The sequence below is a fragment of the Ipomoea nil genome, unplaced genomic scaffold (genome assembly GCF_001879475.1).
Source record: "Ipomoea nil cultivar Tokyo-kokei standard unplaced genomic scaffold, Asagao_1.1 scaffold0465, whole genome shotgun sequence".
Taxonomy (NCBI): domain Eukaryota; kingdom Viridiplantae; phylum Streptophyta; class Magnoliopsida; order Solanales; family Convolvulaceae; genus Ipomoea; species Ipomoea nil.
Genome location: NW_017616893.1, coordinates 392,501 through 412,498, shown reverse-complemented (window position 1 = coordinate 412,498; position 19,998 = coordinate 392,501). Strand labels below are relative to the sequence as shown.

At 36.6% G+C, this 19,998-nt stretch overlaps 2 protein-coding genes across 2 annotated transcripts; one reads left to right on the top strand and one right to left on the bottom strand.

Annotated features, from left to right (window-relative positions):
* Positions 1 to 2,431: 2,431 nt before the first annotated feature.
* On the top strand, positions 2,432 to 8,777 carry LOC109173136 (subtilisin-like protease SBT2.5). The gene is made up of 11 exons (XM_019322401.1): positions 2,432 to 2,725; positions 3,231 to 3,456; positions 4,763 to 4,907; positions 5,031 to 5,425; positions 5,544 to 5,639; positions 5,729 to 5,801; positions 5,965 to 6,250; positions 6,430 to 6,755; positions 6,937 to 7,204; positions 7,308 to 7,589; positions 7,972 to 8,777. Exons 2-11 carry the CDS (start codon positions 3,287 to 3,289, stop codon positions 8,376 to 8,378), a joined length of 2,448 nt encoding a protein of 815 aa, XP_019177946.1. The 5' UTR covers positions 2,432 to 2,725; positions 3,231 to 3,286; the 3' UTR covers positions 8,379 to 8,777.
* Positions 8,778 to 13,439: 4,662 nt separating this feature from the next.
* Positions 13,440 to 14,123, bottom strand: LOC109173040. Its single transcript, XM_019322301.1, has one exon. It carries the CDS (start codon positions 14,121 to 14,123, stop codon positions 13,440 to 13,442), a length of 684 nt encoding a protein of 227 aa, XP_019177846.1.
* Positions 14,124 to 19,998: the final 5,875 nt, after the last annotated feature.

Below are 19,998 nucleotides of genomic sequence, written 5' to 3'. Positions count from 1 at the left end.
CATAGCTCCCCGAGATTCCATTTGAGTCTCTATGGAAGGAACAAGTCACAAGCCGTTGTGCTTGCACACATTTTGGATGTTTGACAAATAGATATTAACATAGCGAATTGACTTAACTGATAACGGTTAGCAGATTAGATTAACAGGTTTAACTATTGGATAGCATTAGCTGTTATAAAAAATTTTGATAAATTAATTGTTAGTTAATAAATGATTACATGCAAAATAAATTTTAAGAGTATGAATGTATTATGGCTCTGTTTAGGAGAACTTATAAATTAGGAATAAGGTTCAAATTGGCCACTGAAAGTAACCTAAAAATGCAATTAGGCCACTGAACGAAAAAAAAGATGTAATTAGACCACTGAACATCTAAAAACGTGCAATTAGGCCACTGAACACTCCAAATGTATGCAATTTCACCGGATAGCAGGTTACCATCAATTTTAGCAGGTTACCTGCTTACGTGGCGGCTGAGTTGGCATTTTTAATAATTTTTAAATAATTTTAATAACTTTTAATAATAAATTTTTTTTAAAGAAAATTGAAAAAAAATAAATAAATAAATTTAAAAAAATAAATTTGTTTTAAATAATTTTTTTAAAAAAAAACTTTATTATTAAACTTTATTCAAAATTATTTAAAAATTATTAAAAGTCCCAACTCAATTGCCACGTAAGCAGGTAACCTGCTAAAATTGATGGTAACCTGCTATCAGGTGAAATTGCATACATTTGGAGTGTTCAGTGGCCTAATTGCACTTTTTTTTTCGTTCAGTGACCTAATTGCATTTTCAGGTTACGTTCAGTGGCCAATTTGAACCTTATTCCTATAAATTATTTTAAGCTACAAATAAGCTACAAGCTCTTTTTTGGTAAAAGATAAGGAGCTTAAAATAATAGTTCATTTTAAAACGGTACCCCAAGTAGGTGTTTCAAAATAAGCTTTTGGTTTTTTATTCTTTTTTTTTTTATCTTTATTAATTTACAAAAATGACATCATCTCCTTCATTAATCAAATTCTAATATCTTAATTTATCTTTTTATATTTTTTTACACTTATCAACTAATTCAACAATTAATTTTACCAAAAACTTTAATTTCAATTAGTTAACTTATTTAGCTACCAACTTTTCATCTTTCACCTAGCTTTTAGCTAGTCATGCAAAACAAGGTCTATGTTATTTTATAAACTATAATAACAATAATCATTGCCACCATGAAGGGGGGGGGGGGGGGGGGGAGACTTAGTTGATTCTACGTCGACCCTTATTAAAGATTGCATACGCACTAGTCCACACATGAAAGATGTCATTTTCTCTCACACCTTGAGAGAAGGTAATAAAAGCGTTGATTGGCTTGCAAACTTGGGGCAAACTGCGAATTGGTACGACAATTCTTGAATGCTCGCCAAAAAACTTGCAGGATCTTCTTCTTGCTGATGCTTATGATGGAGCCATGACTCATAGAGTGTGGTAGCCAGTTTTTTCTTTCCCATCCTGTACGGGTCTTTGTTCACCAAAAAAAACTATAACAACAACAACAACAACAACAACAACAATAATAATAATAATAATAATAATAATAATAATATTATTATTATTATTATTTTTTTTTTTTGAAAACCAATTATTATTATTATTATTATTATTATAGAATTTATATTAAAAAAATAAACATATGTTAACGGGAAGCCCGTGAACACTAATCAGTAATCACATGTCCCATTGCTAATTACCTTCACGGTATGAGCCCCATCAACGGGCTTATGAGCCCCATCAACGGGCTCAAGCACCTAATTGCCTAGTATAGTGAAGAGACAATGACAGTGACAGGACTGACATATGGGATTGTTGAACTAGTCTATTGAGTCGCATTGTTTTTTATTTATTTTTATTGGAGAGTGTTTTGGAGAAAATAATTTTTTTTAAACTGATAAAAAAAACTACTTTGAATAACTTTTTGAATTTTAACGTTTTGGACCCGATAGCCCGGCGTTCTCACATGAACCCTAGTCCCCTGCTTTATTGGGCGCCCACGAAGTTCAATTCACATTTTACTCCAACTTGAAGAGTCCAACTCCAATGATGTTTGAGGTGAGGTTTGAATCCACTCTATTGCCTCCAACCATGAATTCATGACTTGAGACCAGATTGAGAAGAATGACTTGAGATCAGGTGATCAACCACTTAAATTATGTTAGACCGGGGGTGTGATTTTATATTTTTATTTGGTAGATGTGTTAAGATGAATGGAGTAAAAAAAAAAAGGATAAAACATAGTTGTCTTAAAGTTGATGAATTGTTGAAATTAAAGGAAGTTACATGAAATTAATATTCAGAAATGATTAAAAGGAGAAAACACAAAAAGATTTAATAATTCCCCCCCAAACTATTAAGAATAATAAAAGCAACCCTAACAACCTCCACTTCACTCCACTGGACTCATTTTCATCTTTCACTCCCACTCTCATTCTCTCACTACATATACATCCCCTTCCCCTTCCCCCTTGCCTACTCATTCTGGCAAGTGGCACCAAAAAGTTAAAAGTTATACAGCTGATTTATTCTCCCTCCGCCTCTCTTCATACTTCTTCGTCTTCATTACTCCTCCCATTTTCATCCTCTCTGCTTTGCTAGCTAGCTTGCTTTCCCCATACATATGTGTAGAGAGAGAAAGAGAGTACGGAATAGCATTTCATGATTTGATTCCTTCCTTGGATCATTGTGAGTAAAGATCTTAGCTTTTCCGTTTTGGGTTTCACTTTATTATCTCTGTTTTTTCTTTTCTTTTCCAAATATTTTATTTTTGATTCTTTGCTTGAGCTGCTTAGCTGATCAGTGTACATACTGGCTGAAACAGTTTTCTAGATGTTCAGATTAAAAAAAAAGGGTTGTTTCTGGTGTTGGATCTCCTTAGTTGAACCTGGTTATGATTAGATTAAATAAATATAATTATTTTAGTGTGTATCCATTAATATAATATAATATGTTTATATAACAGATCAGGTTTTGTGTGTGTGTGATACATGGCTTCATTTTGCTCATTTGGCAGTACTTTTCCAGTTTGTTGAGATAGAGTGAGTTCTTTGTGTTTTAGAGCATGAATATTATACCCTTTCGATCTAGGTACTAGCATTGCTGCTTATAGTACAACCCTTAATGCTGTTTGTACTAGTAGTGTCATTTTTCTGTGTGCCTGAGTAATTTGGTTGTGATGTGGATGAAACAGAGATGTGACTGTGGATTTCAAGGAGTCTGAAGAGACTAGACTTTCTATCTGCAGAAATGTGGGCACCAATGATTGTTGTATTTCTTTTATTGGGTGTGTTGGACTTTGGGAAGGCAGAAATTTACATTGTGACAGTTGAGGGGGAGCCTGTAATAAGTTATAAAGGTGGAGTTAATGGTTTTGAAGCTACAGCTTTGGAGGATGATGAGAAAATTGATGTAGCCAGGTACTCCTGTTTCCATATTTATTTCCCATTTTTTTGTAGAATATTTCAAGTTTTGTATTATGAACTGCTGTAGAAGAGATTTTAAGCAATTATTATCATGTTTTTGGTTTTTGGTTGATGAGGGAAATTGCAGCCACTACCCGAGAGTGTGTACCAGCATCTATGTAATATTAAGCAATTATTTTGGGTGAAGGGGATGTTTGTTGTCTTGTATGTACATGGTGTTTTCAATTGATTATGCAACCAATTGGTGTGACATCTTTTATCAACTATACTTTTCATATGGGAAATTGGGTATTCTGGCTGGATAGTGTATGTTCTCTTGGTGTTTTATGTATCTGGTAATTCTAGGAATCAAATTGGAATTTATTGCTATACTCCATATTAATTTTCTTCAAGAAAGTACATATTGCAACACATTTTCAGATTTTCTTGTCCACAAAAGGCACAATCCCTCGCCCCGAGGGCCCCACACCCCGGCCCGACAAGATTTGTGGAGGTGGTAAATCCCGGCCACGCAGTGGCCCATTAAGTGGGAGGACTAGTGCCTGGTGCTCACAAAGAGCCCACCGCATTGGGTGTAACACCTTAAGATTTTCTTAATTATATGCTACTGGATAAGCATATTGACAATTCAGTAGCTTTATTAGTATTAAACGTTAAATCTATGGCCTATGATACACAAGCACTCTCAAGGGTGAGGTTTCCATGTTTTGAAAACATTTCTTCCTAAGAAACTTATTCCATAAAACATTTCAACATCATTTCCTTAATTTTTTTTTAAAAATCAAAAATGAATTTCCTAAAAAGAAACTATAGATAATTAATGTTTATGCAAAAAAAATTGCAAATAGACACTTCTATTTTTTACATTTGTAAGTTTTCCTCAGGTTTCATATCCTGTGTTTCCCTGTGCACCATTTCCTCCCTAGTCTATGGCAGATTAAACACCCTTTTGCAACCGTCTTGTTTATTTTTGTTGTGCAATATAATTATATTATGCTGGACTCAGCTTTTTTATTACAGAAAATGCGTCCTTAAACATTGTAAATTCAAATCATGTCAACTGGTTATTCCACTTGAGATAATATCTCTAAATTTGGCTTATTTATTTATTTAATCTCTTCTTAAACTTGTTCACTCTCCTTGAGAAAATGACAGAAAAGCTTACTATCATAAGTTCTGAAACGGTTAAATGACTCAACTTGTCCATATAATAAAGATATAGTATTTATTCCTTTATTAATTTCTTTTTGTTAAAGAAAGTTGTTTACTCTATTTGCTTTGTGATCTGGCCCCTTTTCAGTGAATCTGTCACATCTTATGCACGGCATCTGGAAACGAAACATGATATGCTTCTTGGGTTGCTGTTTGACCGAGGAACCTACAAGAAAATCTATAGTTACCGCCATCTCATAAATGGCTTTGCAGTTCATATTTCCCCTGAGCAGGTGACAATCCATTATTTTCTACTGATAAAACATCTATTTAGTAAATAAAAACACATGCTTTTTATCTGATTGATATTCAACACCTTCTCCAATTTATATCTTATACATTTAACATATTAGTAGGCAGAAATCCTTAGACAAGCTCCTGGTGTGAAATCAGTAGTAAGAGATTGGAAGGTGAAAAGACTAACGGTCCACACCCCTCAGTTCTTGGGGCTTCCAACAGGAGTGTGGCCAACTGGAGGTGGGTTTGACAGGGCAGGAGAGGATATTGTAATAGGCTTTGTGGACTCTGGAATTTATCCACACCATCCCAGCTTCGCAAACCACATTACTGAGCCCTATGGACCTCTTCCAAAATACCGAGGAAAATGTGAAAAAGATCCAGAGACAAGGAGGAACTACTGTAATGGGAAAATCATTGGAGCCCAACATTTTGCAGGAGCTGCTAAAGCTGCTGGTGCATTCAATCCTGCAATTGATTTTGATTCTCCTCTCGATGGTGATGGACATGGAAGGTCTGGTTTACTGTGCTTTTGGGCTTTAAATTGCATTTAAGTGTTCTAGTACTCTGAGAAAAATGTCTTGTATAGTATTCCAACTATGACATGAGATGTTGTCTATGGCTTTTACCAGTCACACAGCAGCCATTGCAGCAGGAAACAATGGGATTCCTGTCAGAATGCACGGATTTGAATTTGGAAAAGCAAGTGGAATGGCTCCCCGTGCAAGGTAAGGTTTTCTATCATCTATCAAAATGCCATGCATCTCTTTTAAGCATAATGACTAGAACGCTCTTTACAATTGATATTGGCTTTCAGGATTGCTGTGTACAAGGCGCTATACAGGCTATTTGGAGGGTTTATTGCAGATGTGGTTGCTGCTATTGAACAGGTATGCTAGTAGGCTAACAGTCAATCACGTTAGGCTGATTAAGTGATTTATATGACATAAACTCACATAAGATTCAGGATTTAGCCATGCTCCATAGCAGAACTAACAGTGTTTGTTACATTGCAGTTCTAATTACTGATATATTGAATATCTCTATTAACAGGCAGTTCATGATGGTGTTGACATTCTCAATCTGTCAGTGGGGCCAAACAGTCCACCGGCAACTACAAAGACCACATTTCTAAACCCTTTTGATGCTACACTTCTTTCAGCAGTCAAAGCTGGAGTCTTTGTTGCTCAAGCAGCAGGGAATGGAGGTCCTTTCCCAAAAACGTTGTTGTCTTACAGCCCATGGATAGCATCTGTAGCTGCTGCAGTTGATGACCGGAGATATAAGAATCACTTGACCCTTGGAAATGGAAAAGTCTTATCTGGCATTGGGTTGTCACGTAAGTTCAGATTTGTAATTTGGTAAATCAGAGAGGAATGGGATTGAGCTTCTGACCTTGAGTTTTAGGGAGCTCCCCTTGAACCATCTTGGCCAAGGGTCATTGCTCAATTCAGTTTATCTTTATTATCTGTACATATACTTTTCTGATTATCAAGGTTATTTTATGGGTTTCTGCAGCTTCTACTCATCCAAATCGAACATTCACCATGGTTGCTGCTAATGATGTTGTGTTGGATTCTTCGGTTGCCAAATATAATCCATCAGACTGCCAGAGGCCCGAACTTTTGAACAAAAACTTGGTACAGGGAAACATCCTTCTTTGTGGCTATTCGTTCAATTTTGTTACGGGCACATCATCAATCAAAAGAGTTGCAGAAACAGCTAGAAATCTTGGTGCTTCTGGATTTGTTCTTGCTGTTGAGAATGCTCCGTCGGGAACAAAATTTGATCCTGTGCCTGTTAGAGTTCCTGGGGTTCTCATAACAGATGTGAAGGATTCAATGGTAAGTATCTTAACCCGTGTGTTCTATTTTAGTTGCTGTAATTTTAAAATCTGGAGCTTTAAATGTTTACTCTGACATGTATTTCCATTAGTTGCATATCTCACTGAATTTCTTTATTTATACTATTTAAGGCTTGAACTCTACTTGTCTCTTAAAATTGTCTGTGAATTTCTACCTTTAGGAGCTTATAAACTATTACAATATCTCCACTTCAAGAGATTGGACTGGCCGTGTTAAGAGCTTCAAAGCAGTAGGGAGCATTGGGGATGGTTTGAGGCCTATACTTCAAAAATCTGCACCACAAGTGGCATTGTTCTCTGCTCGAGGACCAAATATCAAAGATTTTAGCTTCCAAGATGCTGATCTCCTCAAACCTGATATACTGGCTCCAGGTTCTCTGATTTGGGCTGCATGGGATCCTAATGGAACGGATGAAGCAAATTATATCGGTATAGTATTCTGTTTTATTCTTTTTTTCTTTCTTTGACATCATTGGTAGAGGATTCTTGATATTGGATGAAGAAATTAGAATTGTTTTTTTGCTGGAGTCAGGTGAAGGATTTGCTATGATATCTGGAACCAGCATGGCTGCTCCCCATATAGCAGGAATAGCTGCTCTCGTGAAGCAGAAGCACCCTCATTGGAGCCCGGCAGCTATCAAATCAGCTTTGATGACGACGTCATCAACCGTCAACAGAGCAGAGAGACCGCTTCAAGCACAACAATATTCCGGTTCCGAAACCTTGACACTAGTTCAAGCAACACCTTTTGATTACGGTAGTGGCCATGTCGATCCCCGAGCAGCCCTTGATCCTGGCCTTGTTTTTGATGCAGGTAACTACCATATGTTTGTGTGTGTGTGTGTGTGTGTGTGTGTGTGTGTGTGTGTTTGTGTGTGTGTGTGTGTGTGTGTGTGTGTGTGTGTGTGTTTATGTGTGTGTGTGTGTGTGTGTGTGTGTGTGATGGGCAGAGGTCGGTAAGGGCCAAGTCCAGAACCATATGGCTAGGGGGATTGTTGGGCGGAGGCCAGTAAAGGGCTAAGTCCAGCACCCTGGCTCTCGAAAATATGATGGCAGTCTAAAGTTGCGCTTTCGCTACTATAACTTTTGGTGTAGTTGACACTCAGGATTTACACTTTAGCCATACACAAACTTTTTGAATCTTGATGGCAGTGGATCAGTATCGCTTATTAGTTGATCTATTGCTTGATTTGTAGGTTATGAAGATTATTTGGGATTCTTGTGCACAGTTCCCGGGATTGATCCTCACGAGATAAGGAACTATACAAACTCTGCTTGCAACTACACTCTCGGCAACCCATCGAATCTCAACATGCCCTCAATCACAATTTCACACCTTGTGGGAACTCGAACAATATCCCGCTCAGTGACAAACGTTGCTGAGGAAGAAACGTATGTAATCACTGCAAGAATGGCACCGGAAATCGCAATCGAAACCAACCCTCCCGCAATGACTCTAAGGCCGGGCGCAACACGCAAATTTACAGTGACTCTCACACCTCGATCAGTAACGGGACAGTATAGTTTCGGAGAGGTTTTACTGAAAGGAAGCAGAGGGCACAAGGTGAGGATCCCTGTTGTAGCATTGGGTTGTCACCGATAGTTCGGTTGGCGGCTCACCCTGCATCAAGATACACTATGTGAGATTCTTTGAATATGTGAGAGAGAATAAGATGCATAAAGTGATGAGAGTTACCTTGTCTAGATATATAATATATAAGATATAAAGTGAAAATGATGTAAAGATGTCTAGCCTGAGACTTGAGAGTTGAGAGGAGGGAGAGGGGCCTATACTAGTTCCTTCCCAACAACAAACATATTAAGTTTTGCTAATTTGTGTTGTAACATGGTGGAATCCCTTGCGTTCACCTCTATATTGTAAGGAGTTGGCTCTGTTTGGTTTCTAGGTTTTTTCTAAGTTAGGACAGGAAATGGCCTGTAGGGTTACAATGTATCTTCCACTGGTGTATGCGCTTCATAATTATTGCATTCTTATTTTCAACCTCGGATCCTTGAGATGCACAATCTGATCTCTAGTATGTAATACTCCCAACATTCCTTAACCACACATGCCTAGGTAGCTTTAAAGAACAGTAGACTATCGTCCACAATCGTCCGCAAGAAACATATGCGACACTAAGGGGCACCGCACACCACCCTCAACCCATAGATACAACCGCCTTCTCTGCCTCCCTAAATAGAAAGGATAGCCCCTTCTGCACATATTATAAAGACCGCCTTCTCTGCCTCCCTAAATAGAAAGGATAGCCCCTTCTGCACATATTATAAAGAGGTATGGGGATAGTGGGTTATCCTACCTTAGCTCTCTTTTAGGAGTCACCTGCTCCACCTCTATGCCATTTACCAACACGTTGTACTTTACTGTGGAGACACACAACATGACCAGCCTCACCTAGCCTTCCTTAAACCCCAACCCGCGGAGCATGCATTTCAGGAAACTCCACTCCATTATGTCATTGGCTTTTGCTATGTCCATCTTCAAATCCACCCAACATCCTTACCCAATTCGCTTCCATCTCAAATAATGCCCGACCTCCGCATCATCAAGAATATTATCAGTTATGAGTCTGCCAGGGATGAACACACTCTGGGGCGCACCTTAGAACTCGTTTGATTGCCAGCCAGTGCTCATTGTTAGGAGAGTACATGAACTAACAAAGTTTGTTGACTGAAAATGAGAGATCTGGATGAGTGATAGTTAGGTACTAAAGTGCTTGATTAGGTTGTGGTAATGTATAGGATTTTCATATGGTTGAGTTGTGGCTGTTACACTTAGCTTACTATTAACTGGAGTTGGAGTTGAGATTGTTTTATGGTGTTTCATTCCCGACCTTTTAACAAGATCATCGCCCCCTAGTTGTTAAATATCTCCATAGCCAAAAAGAAGTTCGGCGGCCCAATATCTCTAATTTTGAAGACATCAGCTAGCCTATTTGTAATTGAAGTCAAAAGGTATTTGACATTGCCCATTATTAGTATATCATCAACATAAACTAATAAATAAAGTTGAGTGTTAGCAGTTGAATAGATAAACAAACACACGTCAGTTTTCGAAGCATGAACCTAATTGAATGTAAGCAACCATGAAGGCATTTGAACCACCCACAAGGTGCCTGTTTCAAGCCATAGTGATTTATGCAATTTGCAAAAATGAGTAGGAAAGTCTTTGTTTATATATACCATAGTGGTTGCTTCATAAAAACATTCTCGCATAATATCCCTTTAGGAAAGCATTGTGAACATCAAGCTGGCTGATTGACCAACTTTTAGTTTTGGCAAGAGATAAAAGAAGTCTTATTGTAGTTGCCTTCCTCACTAGATTGAAAGTGTCAAAGTAATATTCTCTTTCAACCTGATTGAACCATTTGCCAACAAGTCGTGCCTTGTAGCATTCAATTGATCCATCAGTTTTTCTTTTGACTCGGAACACCCACTTGCATCCTATCACATTCATATCTTGTTCAGAAGGAACCAACTTCCAAGTGTTGTTGTGCAATAGGACATTAAACTCTTGGTCCATCGTTATTCGCCATGCAGAGCTCTTCTTGGCTTGAGAGTAGTAGGTGGACTTAAAATCTTCTACACATGTGACCAAAGCTTTGTTATCTATAGAGCCACGAGTCATGTGGCGAATTACCATAAGATGTGTTCGTTGAGTCGGAGCTACTAGTTAGCATCGTTCAGACTTGAAAGGAACAATTGGTGGATGCTCGAGTGTCAATTCAGTCAGGGGTGGAAGTTCCATCGACACGACCATGTCCATTTTTGGCTAGGTGACACAACTGTGTCCCTGTCTGGAGATGGGCGACACGGTCGTGTCCCTGGCTAGACCGATAACATGGTTGTGTCACGATCGTGTCCAATACGTGTCACGGTCATATCCCTCTCTAGCTTGGTGACACGACCATTACACTGGGTAACATGAGTGTGTCCTCTCACTGGTAGTGTAGCGGACTTGGGATGCTGAGAACAGCCCAAGGTACTGCATCCCGAGCACGAACAAAAACTTGTGGAGATGTAATTGCTACAAAAGAAAATACATTCTCATCAAATTAGACATAGTGTACGAAAAAAATCTTTCTATTATTGAGATTCAAACAACGATATCCTCAAAATAACTATGGGTAACTAAGAAAGACATTGGGCAAAACAAAACTCTATTTTGTGCTTATTGTAAGGACGAATATAAGGAGAACATAGGCAATCAAACACACAAAGAAATGAATAATCAGGATTTTCATTATTGATGAGGGCGTATGGGCTCATATTGTTTAGAGTTGCAGAAGGCATACAGTTAATAAGGAAAATCACAATTTCATAGGTATAAGCCTAATACCTAGGAGAAAAAGAGACTTGGGTAAGCAACGTGAGATCAGTTTCAACAATGTGCCTATGGTGTCTTTCTACATGCCCATTTTGTTCATGTGTGTAAGCACAAGATTGAAGCTGATTTATTCTAAGACTAACAAAGAACTTATCTAATTTTTTGTATTCATTTCCTCGATTGGACTAAACGGCTTTAATTTTACTAGAGAAAGTCTGTTCAACCAATTCTTAAAACCTTTGGAAAATGGCATAGATGTCTGTCTTTAGTTTCATGGGAAAAAACTAGGTATACCGACAGTAATCATCAACAAAGTTGACAAAAAATATAGTTTTCTGACATTTAGCAAAACACCTAAAAAAAATTATTTTTTTTCAAAAAATGAGTCATTTTTCAAAAATCATTTTCCGGAAAACATTTTGTAGGTTTCTAAACGGGCCCTTAGTTGAAAAGCAAAACAAAGAGAGTTAACGTTATTTAAAGACTTAGACATTGGACAATAACGTAGAATATTGTGTAAGGCTCTTGAGTGAGGGTGACCAAGGCGGTTGTGCCAAACTTCTGAAGATGCTTTGGATGTAGTGAATGCAACTAGATTTTATATTCGAAGTTTATATAACCTCCCCTCCCCCTCGAGCTTTCTTCCTTAAGAAAAATTTGGTTGGTGTTGAGATCCTTCACACACACACACACAAAACAAAAACAAACAAAACAAAACAAAAAAACAAAACAAAATAAAAAAACAAAACAAAAAACAAAACAAAAAAAAAAAAACAAAAAACAAAAAACAAAACAAAAACAAAAAAAAAACAAAAAACAAAAAATGAAAAGCAAAACAAAACAAAACCAGAAAAGGGTTAAACTCAAAGAAAACATTATTATTTGTGACAAAATGTTTGACAAATAAGAGGGAGTTGGTTAGGGCAGGAACATGTAACAAATTCTGTAATTGTAGGCCACGTGAAGAAGAGGATATTGAAGTATGCCCAAGACTAGAAATATTCAAACATGTACTATTAAAGAGTGTCATTCCTTGTGTACTATTCTACTTATTACAGTAAGGAGGGATTCAAAGTGGCATAGTGAGTGGCACCAGTGTTAGGGAATCAATTCTGAAAGAACGGGACAACAACTAAACCATCAAAATAAGCCACATTTGCTTGAGGACTAGGTGCTCCCGAATACCTGTGTTGCTCTAATCGTAAAGAAACAGGTGGTTCATATTGAGCAACGAGAGCTGCCAGTGGCTATGGGGGAGCTAGCAAAGTGATATCATCAGTGTAGATGAATTTATGAGCGGTGAGGTGGTCATTCAGCTGATCAATTTTCACATGCGTATATATGTATACAGACACATGTAAAGATTATGAACGAGTGATTTATTGATGAAACTATAGGCAGCTATAAATAGCTTTACAAATGAGAGAAGATAGCTATTAGTTACAACAACTAGCCTAATAACTATTATACAGGAGCTAGAATAGGACTAAATATAATAAGAGAAGATATCAACCACATATATCTTTAACACGCCCCCGCAAGATTGAGGATCCGTCAGAGACTCTAATCTTGGAACGAAATTGAAGAAACAAGGACCGGCCCAAGGGTTTGGTAAGGAGGTCAGCTAGCTGATATTTGGAAGGGATGTGCCGAACAACTAGTGAACCATTAGCAACCAAGTCACGAACGAAGAAGTAATCAAGTGCGAGATGCTTCATACGCGAATGGAACACCGGGTTTTTGCACACATAGGTTGTGCTAAGATTATCGCAAAACAAAATAGGAGGCCTCACCAGCTGCAACTGAAGCTCACAGAGCAAATTCCTTACCCATAAGACTTCTGCAGCAGCATTTGCCAAAGCTCGGTACTCAGGCTCTGTGGACGAGCGCGACACGGACTTTTGGCGAGCGGACTTCCAAGATATGAGATTGGAACCGAGATACACTAAGTATGCGGTGGTGGAGCGGCCATCAGCAGTGCAACCTCCCCAATCAGCATCCGTATACACAGGTAGCGAAAGTGGTTGGCCAGCCCGGAGAAACAAGCAATGACAGACTGTGCCCTTCAAATACCGAAGTAACCGTTTAGCAGCCTACCAGTGCAGCTCTGTAGGCGAGTGCATGAACTGTGAAAGACGATTGACCGCATAGGATATATCTGGCCTAGTGATGACCAGGTACTGCAACAAGCCAAGGAAACGCCGAAACTGAGTGATATCAACCGGCGTAGAACCAGACGGTGCAGGTAGCAACTTGTCTGAGGTAGCTAGCGGTGTTGAAACAACCTTTGCACCATCCATCTTAAACCGAACTAGAATATCAGTGATGTGTTGAAACAACCTTTGCACCAAGTTGTGTGTCAGCAACCTTCAACTGGCATTCATGGTCAGTTAGACTATCCGCCAGCTCACCCCACGAGACGGGCGTTTCACGAATGCGGACTGCAGAGATAATGGAGTTGTACTCCTCTCCAAGCTGCGTTAACACATACACGACCAAATCTTCATCAGTGACTGGACACTGAGCAAGAGCAAGGTCATCAGCGATAGCTCGCATGTCAGTGAGGTACGCCGTAATGGACCGAGAACCTCTGGGATCTGTGGTGAGCTTTGCCTTGAGGGAAATGATGCGTCCTCGAGAGGCACTAGCGTAACTGGCAATGAGACGTTGCCATGCATCGCGGGCTGTTGTGGCCGAGGAGATGACCGGCTGGATTGTGTCAGTACAGCTGCCCAGAAGTGCACTGACAATAGTTTGGTCTTGGCGATACCAAACAAAATGGCTCGGGTTAGCGACGGTGTTCGCGGAATCGGTGAACTTGGCTGGTTCCATGATGGAACTGTCAACATATCCCAGGAGATCAAGTCCAACAAGAGTAGCGTGGACTTGCCGGCGCCATACTGGGAAATTCGTAGGTGTGAGTTTGATAGGGAAGTGTGTAGTAGCGTGAAGCTGAATGACTTCAGTGGTGGCCGGAACTGTAGTTTGGGTGGTGGACGCCATTGAGTAGGAAGGAAGCAAGGGAGAGAGAAAAAAAAAAAACAAAAGTTTCTTTCGTAGGAGATTTTAGGCTCTGGATACCATGTAAAGATTATGAACGAGTGATTTATTGATGAATTCCACTATAATGTAATCTTTATCGATCATTTCTCAAAATACATTTGGCTTTACCCTATGAAGCGTAAGTCAGATGTGGTTTCCATTTTTACTCAGTTCAAAAGATTAGTGGAAAAATTACATAGCACACATATATTATGTATGCATGTATATCTAATGCGTGTATATTCATTCATTTGGAAGGAGTAATATATATATATATAGCTGCTATCAAATATAAATCAAAATAATTTTGATCGAATTGATAATACAATTGCCTTCCAGCTCCTTTTCAAGATTCAATTTTTAATTTCTCAATTATAGTATTTTGTATTATTTTTATTTTTAGTAATCAAATACTTATAAATTCGACCAATTTTGGGCTTGACTTTTTTAAATCCGATATAGAATGTCTTAAGTGTCTTCTTATGTAGAAGGGGGCAAATTATGTTGTGCATCCATAGTGCACACGGATGCAAAACGGCGTCGTTTTATTTAAATAAAAAAAATTATTTTCGTGCCGTTAGTTACGTAAACATATGTTCATAATTTTATAATGTCACATTCTAGATTTATAGTTATGAAATTATGGATGTGTAGTTATGCAATTCTAGATTTATAGTTATGAAGTTATTGATGTGTAATTATGCATGCAATTCTGAATGTATAGTTATGAAGTTATAATTTCACATTCTGAATGTATAGTTATGAAGTTATGGATGTGTAGTTATGCAATTCTGAATGTATAGTTATGAAGTTATGGATGTGTAGTTATGCATGCAATTTTGAATGTATAATTATGAAGTTATGAATGTGTAGTTATGCAATTTTGGATTTATAGTTATGAAGTTATGGATGTGTAGTTATGCAATTCTGAATGTATAGTTATGAAGTTATGGATGTGTAGTTATGCAATTTTGGATTTATAGTTATGAAGTTATGGATGTGTAGTTATGCAATTCTGCATTTATAGTTATGAAGTTATGGATATGTAGTTATGCAATTCTGCATTTATAGTTATGAAGTTATGGATGTGTAGTTATGCAATTCTGCATTTATAGTTATGAAGTTATGGATGTGTAGTTATGCAATTCTGAATTTATAGTTATGAAATTATAGATGTGTAGTTATGCAATTCTGAATTTTTTTTTTAAGTCAAACGTTAAAACGACGTCGTTTCTGCAATGGTGCACACAGTTGCATAGTATAACGCTCCGTAGAAGGGTGGAGTTTGATGAAATTGAAAATGTTCTTAGAAAAATTATAAACTATTGAATTGATAGTCCAAGATTGAAAGTAAGTCATTTTCATGTTTCGCATTGTAGCATACCAAATATGACTTTAGAAGGTGGTAGATATTAAACATGGATTAAGATTTATTAGATTGTGATACCATAGGGAAAGAAACTTATAAAACAAGACATTCTTTAATTTGTTGATAATACTACAATTATTTTAGCTAAGTTTGGACGTTTGGTAGTGTTGACACATCATATCGCTCTACTTAGCAAGGAAACTCACGAGATTATTTCAAACAATGTTGTTCCATGCACTTATTGACTTCCTATTTGATGTTAATTACTAATACAATTACTAATTTAAATGAGATTTTCACAAATTAAAAAAAGAAAGTTTTGTGGGGTAATGTAGCCAAGTTATCAAAGTGTTGACTTAATACTCCCAAAGTTACAAGTTTGACTCTTAATGAGGCCTTTGCTATGGGTAACCTAATTTGATTTATTTTCTTGCGATCTTTTGTCGGTTAGGGTCACAAAGACATGATTTACTCAGTGCATACCATCGGCTAGGAACAAGACAAGATTTACCCAATACACGCTATCAAACAGTGATTGCGAGTTTTCCGAATAGCAATTCGCATAATTAGAGGTTTCAGTGTCTTACCCGTTACCCCTACACATCTCAACCTAGCTAGCTATTTTAATTTTAAGAATCAAATGCGCAATTAATCCTGTTATATTCAGTGAAATTATATATTTTCTCCCCTAGAAAAATTATATAACATAATTTCATCAAATCATTTAGTATATAGTATTGCGTATGACAATGTAGAAATTATTGAATACGATGAACTTAATGGCAAAGTAATTGTGAGGCACACCATATTGGAACAACATGGATTGGGTTGGTAGAGGATATATGCGCTACAGGAAAATTATGATTTAAAATTTCATTTTTCAAGTTGCTAATAACATGCTGGAAGGAGTACGAAGCAGAAGCATTTTCAAATTTCATTCTTAATTATTAATTTAATTGGATATAATAATATTTTTATTGAGTTAAGCAGTATAATGGTTTTGCTACGTTTAGTCCTAAACTTTCAAATAAACTATCTGTAGTCCTTCGACTTTTAAATTAAATCATTCGTGGTCCAAGTTAACCACTCATGATCCTTTTTTCGAAACTTAACCAACCATGGTCCTTTCAAGAGAACCACCGTATTCTTCATTAGTACACCAAAAACCAGCATTTTGTGGTACACATACACCACAGTTCACTCAAAAGTGCACCACATAGTACCCATTAGTGCACCATACCATTTAGTGCACCGCTGAAATATACATGGTGCAGGAAATTATCAAAATGTCATCATATTTTTTCAATTAGAGTGCACCACAGACCACCAACACTTAAAACTGCAGCACAGAGCACTCATAAGTGCACCACACTCCAGCACTTAATGCACTACCGGTACCGAAATATACATGGTGCAGTAAATTACCAAAATGCTACAACGTTTTTCCCCATCTTCATTGACTTTCAATCGTTGATCTGAACACATCCAATGGTGCATATGAGTCTGGACGACCGCATGGGAGAGAAGTACTGCAATTGAAATAAATTCTATAATATCTTTAATGTAATTTCTAAATATATAAATCTTATATACTAATACTAAACTTAATATTATGAAAATTTAAATTAAAAATAAGTTCAATCAAACATTAGCTATCAATTGAACTAGACACATAAAATGAGATGAAAAGATTAATCCTTATGAAAAAAAAATATAATATTTATGAAAAATGTAATCCGTCTCATGGAGGGTGAATTTTCTAAAGAATTAACAAATTAAATATACTATACTCGACAACGTAACATTTCCCTACAATTAATGTGCAACCAACAAATCCCAAACATTTGAAGGCTAAAAATATTGATTAAAATTTTAAGAATTGCATATTCGCATAAAATATTAAGGGCGTACATGTGTAGTTAATGTGAAGTAAATACCCAACGATCAACGCTCTTGATTTGAATTTCTAGTATTAATTTGCCACTTGAGAGTTGACTAGTTGAGACTTGTTCCCACTTGCCATACCCTTATTAACAGCCACTTGAAATAATATCAACAAATTATTGTGTGGATGGTTCACACACTATTATATGAATCATAACAAAAAGTGTATTTTTAATATACTAAAAGTATATCATTTGTGTACTGAATGTACATTGTATAAAATTATGTACTTTCAGTACTCAAATAATATTTTGTTGAATACGAAGAACCCGAAATCACTTTGACCCGATCCAAATCAAAAGTGAACCCCACAGATAATTGTACCACAAAATAGCTACTTAACATGTCATTTTAAGCTATTTTTTCCAACAGAATGATATGCTGACGGGTAACCATTCCCTTCCACACAGCATTGTTCTGGCCATCCATATGGCGTATAGAATTCCTGCTGCACGAACAAGAGCATCCTGAGGCAAAGAATTAAACAATTGGTCACACCAACCTGCAAAGCTCAAGCCAATAGCACAAGGAATAGGAATCTGCGAAGCACACCAAACTTGTTTAGCTAAATCACATAAAACTAGAGCATGTAGCACATCCTTAATATGAGATGCACAAATTACTGGGCAAACAGGGTCAATATCAACTTTTTTGTTTAACAGATTGGTGGTAGTAGGAATAGTATTCGTCACTGCACGCTATAAAGAAATTTTCCACTTTAGGGGGTTTTAAGATTCCATAACTTGTTTCAATTATTGAAATCATCCACGAGTGGACTAAAACTCCTCAGAAAGCGCCTATAGCCATTCTTAATCGAATAAAGCCCTCGATTATCATCAACCCAATACCAGAAATCAACATTGGACTCACTGGGACCTTCAAGATTAAATTGACATCCCTAGGTATAAAGATGTCCTCCAAGATATCCTTATCCCAGATCTTAGAATCCTGATCAATTAAACCTGAGACTTTAGCATCGTTTAAATAGGGAGGCATATCATATTGTATTTCAGGATTCAGGACATTAGGCAACCAAGGCGATAGTGGCGTGTAATTAATTAAATAAAAGATTTAGGAGTCCATGGAGTAGAACTCGATTATATAATAGCAAAATAGTGGCGTGTAAATAATTAAATGTCTAAATTGAACTTGATTCAAATTAGTGACAAGCATAATTCAAAAAGAGAGACACCCGGACTTTTTATCCTTAAATTTTAGGATAATTGTAAGATTCGTTTCTACTTGTTGGTCATGTTCACTTATCGTTCCTAAACTATAACTAACATTACAAATTGTGTTCTTTTTCTATCAAAACATTAGGGACAAATTTTGCAACGTCATTTATAGCTTAGGGACGAGAAGTGAACACGATTAACAAGTAATGACCGAACTTACAATAACACTATAACTTATGAGTTCTAGTACATGTACTGTACTCCCAAATTTTACTCCATCACTTTTACTTCATGATGTAACAAATAGTGATATGATATTTTCATCATGTGGATCTCAAGAAAAGTGTCTACATCAATGATTTGTGAGATGGAGTAGAAATTTAATTTGAGAGTAAAAAGTTAGAGTTTATGTAGTATATTTAATTTCATAACTTATAGATAAAAAGTGCAATTTTTTTTTTCCGAATAATGACATGTAATTAATTGTCTAAACTGAACTTGATGTGACATGTAGTTAAGTGTCTAATTGAACTTGATTCAAATCAGTGACAAACATAACTCAAAAAGAGAGATGGTCGAAATGGTCATAATCTTATATTACAAGTTACTGTTAAAGTGATGTGAATGATAAGGATCAAACATTTTTATTTTTATTTTTTACAATAGAATCATGAAACAATCATCGGAAAGCATGAAATATTATATTATGCTACATTATCTTTAAAATTTACCTCAAAATATTCAACTTGATGTGATGAGTAATTTAAGTGTCTAAATTAAACTTTATTCAAATTAATGAAACCATAATTGAACAAGAGATAGAACGGGAACAAAATGAAAGTCATAATCATATATTACAAGTTAATTACGGTACTGCTAAAATGGTATGGATAACAAGAATCAAACACATTTTTTTACTAGAACATAGAATCAAGAAAAAAATTATCAATAAGCCTAAATTATGAGATTATATTACATTACCCCTAAAATTTACCTCATATATAATATTAAACTTGATGGGCAGTCGCATGACTAATTAGGTCTCTAATATTTGTTTTTTTAATACTCTGTTGAATTGGGTATTTGGTGTTTTTTTTTTTTTTAGGAAAAAGGGTATTTGGTGTTTTTTTTAGTACTACTAACTCTGTCACAATATAATATGTATTCATAACTATTTTCTTAACCTACTGAAATATAAAGAGTTAATATTGCCCCTATTGAGATTCAAATTCATGAATCATGAGCTCTCATCAGGGAGAACCACTTCGTACCACTAAATCACAAGGTTATTCGCGGGGTATTTGTTGTTAGTTCCATTAGAAATTTAGAATACAAAAATTTTTTATCA